Genomic DNA, 6,000 nt, shown 5'->3' on the forward strand with positions numbered 1-6,000 from the left:
AATAGGAACCCAAAGGATAAGTTTTCACACAGAGGGTGGTGTGTGTATGGAATGAGCTACCAGAAGAGGTAGTTGAGGTAGGTAATATCACAAAGTCTAAGAAACATTGGACAGGTACATGGATAGGACAGTTTTAGTGGGAAACGCAGGCAGATGGGACTGGTGTAGATGGGACACGGAAGGGCCTGGTTCCGCTTTCTATGACTCTACTAATGACACAGAGGAGGCCACTTTGACCCTTCACATCCATGCTGACTTACAGAGCAATCCCATAACCCTAATAATTTTTCCCTGAAACTTATTCTCTCCCCATTCCCATCAACTGCCTTCTGATTCTGCAAGTCATCCACATAGTAAAGCCAATCCAATTAATCTACCAACCCACAACGTCCTTGAGATGTGGGTGAAACTGGAACACTGGGAGGAGAGAGAACTCCACACAGACCACTGCTTATGAACCAAAATCATATTTCTCATATTCCTACCATCAACCTGCCCCCTGGCCATGAGTCTAGAAACTACTGCCAACATTTATAGCCTGAGCAAGTGTATGCGATTTGTGTCCCTCGCCAATGTTTATCATTCTCTGCTTGGGTAGACTACAGCCCAATGGTATGAACACCGAATTCTCCAATTTTAAGTAACACCGAACAACCCTCCCCCTCCGCTTTCTCCCCCACAACCCTTTACACTCCCCCCACCCTCCCCACCCGTGCCCTAATTGGACGTGCAATCTAGTTCTCCCCTCCCCCAACCCCGCACCTGCATTCCTTATCCTGGCTTCACAGATCGCAACTCTTTAGACTCCTTGTCTCACACCTTCTGTTTTTCATTCTGGCCTTTGTCTATCCTGCCTATCAAACCCCCCACACATTTAAGTACCATTTTGCCAACATACAGAAATATAATTCAAAAGTACACCATTAGCTGTCAAATAATTTGAGATGTTTTGAGCTAATGAGCCGAGTTATATTTACCCTTTAATAGACGTTTTAATGGAATTCAATTAAATCTGTAACCGCTACAGATTTAATTATCACCTATTAGTGTGAACTCTTGTGTGATATTTATCTCCATAATATTTTTGCTTTTCAGTAATATTAAGATGGGTGACCACCTCATTCACCGCTGGACAATTCCGTTTAGTTACATCGGTTTAGTTTATTGTCACGTGTACCGAGGGTACAGTGAAAAGTTTTTGTTGCGTGCTATCCAGCCAGCAGAAAGACAATACATGATTACAATCGAGCCATTTACAGTGTACAGAAACATGATAAGGGGATAACGTTTAGTGCAAGGTAAAGCTATCAAAGTCCGATCATGGATAATCTGAGGGTCACCAAGGAGGTAGATAGTTGTGGGGAAGGTGGAGAAGGAAATAATAATGGGGCATTAAGGAAAAATAGCGGAGAAGGCTAAAGGAAAGATAGCTTTTCATTCAACTTGATTGGCTTGAACCATCTTGCGCTTGATTCGGCTTCATGTTCCCATGACTGACTCACAACTTAAGCTCTTCCCCGGGACTTACCCAGAGCAGACATTATGGTACACTTTAGACGTTAGACTTTACTTTAAACTTTGGAGATAGAGCGCGGAATGAGGCCCTTTGGCCTACCGACTCAGCCCTGACCAGCGATCACGCCAAACACTAGCACTATCCTCCACACTAGAGACAATTTAACTGGCTAATTAGCTTACAAAACTGAACGTCCATGGAATGTGGGAGGAAACCGGAGCACCCAGAGAAAATCCGCGCAATAACATGGGGAGAACTTACAAACTCCGTAAAGACAGCAACCATAGTCAGGATCGAACCCGGGTCTCTGGCACAGTAATGCAGCAACTCTACCGCTAGGCCACTGTGCAACCCCCACACACGGTGGCATGTGAACATGTTGCATGAATGTGTTTAGTTGCAGTTAATCAGCAGGTCATTACCTAAAGGTACAAAAGTTAAAACGTCCATTGAGTGTGGACAGACCATTAATTCGAGGAGACATACGTTGTGACACTCAATCGGTCAGTCTCATGCTTTGTTTGTGTGACTTGGCTTGTTTCTCCGTATGGGCTCTCTGGTCGAGGTTTTGTAAATGCATGACTTGATGTGATTTTCATTTGTTATTTAAAGGAAAGTGTGGACCTGGGCGAAATCATGTTCTCTCTCTGCTACCTGCCCCACTGCTGGCCGTCTGACACTGACCGTCATCAAATGCAGGAATCTCAAAGCTATGGACATTACTGGATACTCCGGTGAGTTGCTTCCTACTAATTCTGTATCTATCAGCACACAGCCTGAAAGAAAAGTTATAACCCAACTCGAATAAAAACAGAAAATAGTGAAAACATCGAACAGCTCCAATAACATCATCTGAAAAGAGGAAGAAAAAAGTTGGTGATGCTTCGGGTGAGAAAATGGAAAGAGAAGATAGAGACAAAATGCTGGAGTAACTCAGCGGGACAGGCGGCATCTCTGGAGAGAAGGAATGGGTGACGTTTCGGGTCGAGGACCCTTCTTTTGTCTCCTTGAATTAATTGTCACATCAGACTGAAGAAGGGTCTCGACCTGAAACGTCACCTATTCCTTCTCCCAGAGATGCTGCCTGTCCCGCTGAGTTACTCCAGAATTTGGTGTCTAACTTCGATTTAAACCAGCAATCTATACTTCTTCGTACACATGAAAATGGAAAGATCACGTGGTATTCTAAGATCTCTCCCCCCTTTTGAGGACTAGTTATAAATCTAAAATGACAGGACCTTTCCTTTCCCTTTACACATATTGAGCGATTCAGTGATTATGTCTGCCATTCCCCTTGGATTATTCCAAACATTCACCACTTACTTTCAGTATTTCTCCGATTAATCGATCATGAACTGACTGATTCTTAAGATATTCATTTTACTTGCTAAATATTATCTTTATTATTACAAAACCATCCTTTGATCGGCGAACATATTAGAATATTATAACTGTAGACGACATGTATAATGGATTCTAATGCCGATGACTGACTACCCAAGTGATTGCTGGCCTTATTTTTCTAGGCGTTAGAGGGTTGAGGCTTTTCCTTATACTTTATTCCCTTATCATGTATCTATACATTATAAATGGCTCGATTGTGATCATGTATTGTCTTTCCGCTGACTGAATAGCACGTGACAAAAGCTTTTCACTGTACCTCGGTACACGTGACAATAAACTAAACTAAACTAATCTACTTCTCAAGAAGCCTTGATGAATTGCTCTCCAAATGGTAGAAATTGTTGGGATGGCAATTAGCATTTGTAGCTCTTCTGGAATGGAGGTCTACAACATGGGGAACAAAAGCCAAGTGGTCCTGTGTCAAGGCCATTCCTGCAACATCCGCTCAACAACTGGTTGCTATTGAGCTTTTTCCGCAGTTTAGTGGTGTCCCTTTGTCTTGCCTGCTGCTTTATTTATATACACAAGCCTGAGGCTTTAATTTCACAAAGGATACGGGTTGGAACAAATCTAGCTCAAGTCCTCTCACCAGGGGAAGGAAAGCCATGCATTTCCTCTGGGTAGATGCATCACATGTATCAAGCACATATTCAACACCTCCGCTATACGTACTTACAGTGTGTCATTGGTTGAATCCTGTCTCATGCGTTGGGGATGAAAGCTGATAATTTAGTTGGTGTGGGACATGTTGGAAAGCATCTGTGCAGGCGTTTGTCAGTTGTGGAAACCTGCCCTGCTGTAAATTCAGTCATTCAGAGTGAATCACTAATTGACGTCAGTCCCAGAACAACTTTCCTGCTGCTCTCTGTTCCTCTTCTCTATACCACGGTGTGGCATGATGTCGCAGCGGTAGAGTTGCTGCCTTACAGCACTTGCAGTGCCGGAGATCCGGGTCATTCCCGACTACGGGTGCTGTCTATATGGAGTTTGTATGTTCTGCCTATGATCTTTGGTTTTCCCTCACACTCCAAAGGCGCACAGGTTTGTAGGTTAATTGGCTGAGTATACATGTAATTGTCCCTAGAGTGTGTAGGATAGTGTTAGTGTGCAGGGATCGCTGGTCGGTGTGGACTCGGTGGGCCGAAGGGCCCGTTTCTGCGCTGTATCTCCAAACTAAACTAAACCAAACCACATTTCAATCAGAATCTTTTGGACATTCCTCTCCCCAAATAAATTGTTCCACATTGGCCCAGCTACATACAATACCCTTAAAGGGAATACAGGATGTACGAAGATGATGGTTTAAATATCTCATTAAACAGCTTTGAATAGAGTAAGAAAGTTGAACCAATAGACAGTCCAAGTAAAAAAATGCACAAAGTACTGGAGTAATTCAGCAGGTCAGGCAGCAGAAGAGAACATGGCAGGGTGATGTTTGTAGGGAAGGGAAAAGGGGGATGCGATTGTTGGAGAAATGGGTCCACATCCAGAAACGAAAGTGGTGGGGGAGAGCCGGCTGGGGTGGGGGAGGAGGGGGATGGGGTGTTGGCTTAAAATTGGAAAAACTAATGTTCATCGCTACCCAGGCTGTATATAAGGCGCTGTTCCTCCAGGTTGTGTCCTCACTCTGGCAATGGAGAGGGCCCAGGGCAGAAAGGTCAGTATTGGAATGGGAAGTGGTGTCAAAATAGTTAGCAACTGGGACAAATTATCCTGGTTGACCGGGTCTGCCACCTTCAGATCTCACTAACCAAGTGCCAAGGCTGAGACGGTGGCAGTACTCACGTGAGGGCAATCCGGCTCGGGGCTGGAACGGCAGTTCTGGTGGCGGTGGCCTGAGTCCGGGGTTCGGCCGCGGGCCAGCGGCTGCGTCAGCAGGTCTGGTGAGCGGCAGCTTCGACCACCCCGGGCCGCGGTGTTTGAGCCGCGGGACAGGTTTTAACATCGCCCGGGGGGTATCGCCTCAGCGCAGAAGGAGAAGAGGAGGGAAGAGACTGCAGCCCTAAGACTTTTGCCTCCATCACAGTGAGGAGATGTTGGGTGGACTCACTGTGGTGGATGTTAATATGTGTTTATTGTTGTTTTTTATTGTATTGTATTGTATGTATGACTGCTTCAATTTCGTTCAGACTTCGGTCTGGATGACAATAAAAGGCTATCTAATCTAATCTAATCTAATCTAATCTAATCAAGAATGTTGACACATATGTCCCAAAACGGAACAGTGAAATTCTTACATGCAGAATCTAACCCTGTCCTGCTGTTAGACCTTCACCATAAACATTAGACCTTTTTAAAGAACATTGTGGTGATTTCTACTGCTTTTCATTCAAAATGCATTTCTTTAGAATTATTTTTTTCCCTGATGTGGGTATGAACTATACCTATATTCGTTTACGTATTTGAACCAAAGGGCTTTTAACCCCCCACCCCCTCCCCATCCCATTCCTTCTACATCCCTTCCTCAGGCTTGACATTTCACAATTCTCTCCTTAATTCCTTGGAGGGGAGTCAGTCTACCCCATGACAGAAGGGGGAGAATTGTACAGTTTGATAGCCACAGGGGAAAATGATCTCCTGTGACGTTCTGTGCTGCATCTTGGTGGAACCAGTCTGTTGCTGAAGGTACTTCTCAGGTTGACCAGTGTGGCATGGAGGGGGTGAGTTGTATTGTGAAATATGCTCCGCAGTTTGAGGAGCATCCTCCCCTCCAGGACCACCTCCCGTGAATCCACCTCCGCCCCCAACACGGAGCCAGCCTTCCCGATGAGATCAAATTTGGTTAAAATAACAAATGACAGTGAAGTAATATCAAAAATTCCCCACAATCACTATGCTTTGACAGCTTTGTCTGGTGTCATTTCTATTGTTGTTATAAAACATTAAATTAACTTGCAGTTTTGTCTGGGGAAATTAACTTGACAGAATGGAGAGGCACACATGAGTAATGACGACTCGGTCGGTGGGTTAGAGATAATGAAAACGGAAATTGTTTATACTGTCATTAACAGTGTTTGTTAAAGAGCTATTAGCCCAAAATATGTAGCTGCGTGATGAGAATTAGAATTACTTTTGGTCTC

The 6,000-nt window shown here is 44.4% G+C and overlaps 1 protein-coding gene across 1 annotated transcript in view; it reads left to right on the forward strand.

Moving 5' to 3' along the window:
- The window catches only part of LOC116986558 (synaptotagmin-6-like), a 98,385-nt gene extending 95,336 nt beyond the window's left edge, over positions 1-3,049 (forward strand). The window contains exons 6-7 of the mRNA XM_033042156.1: positions 2,129-2,250; positions 3,043-3,049. Coding sequence (XP_032898047.1) covers positions 2,129-2,250; positions 3,043-3,049 — 129 coding nt within the window. The remainder of the gene's footprint in view (positions 1-2,128; positions 2,251-3,042) is intronic.
- Positions 3,050-6,000: the final 2,951 nt, after the last annotated feature.

Source organism: Amblyraja radiata, chromosome 24 (genome assembly GCF_010909765.2).
Source record: "Amblyraja radiata isolate CabotCenter1 chromosome 24, sAmbRad1.1.pri, whole genome shotgun sequence".
Taxonomy (NCBI): domain Eukaryota; kingdom Metazoa; phylum Chordata; class Chondrichthyes; order Rajiformes; family Rajidae; genus Amblyraja; species Amblyraja radiata.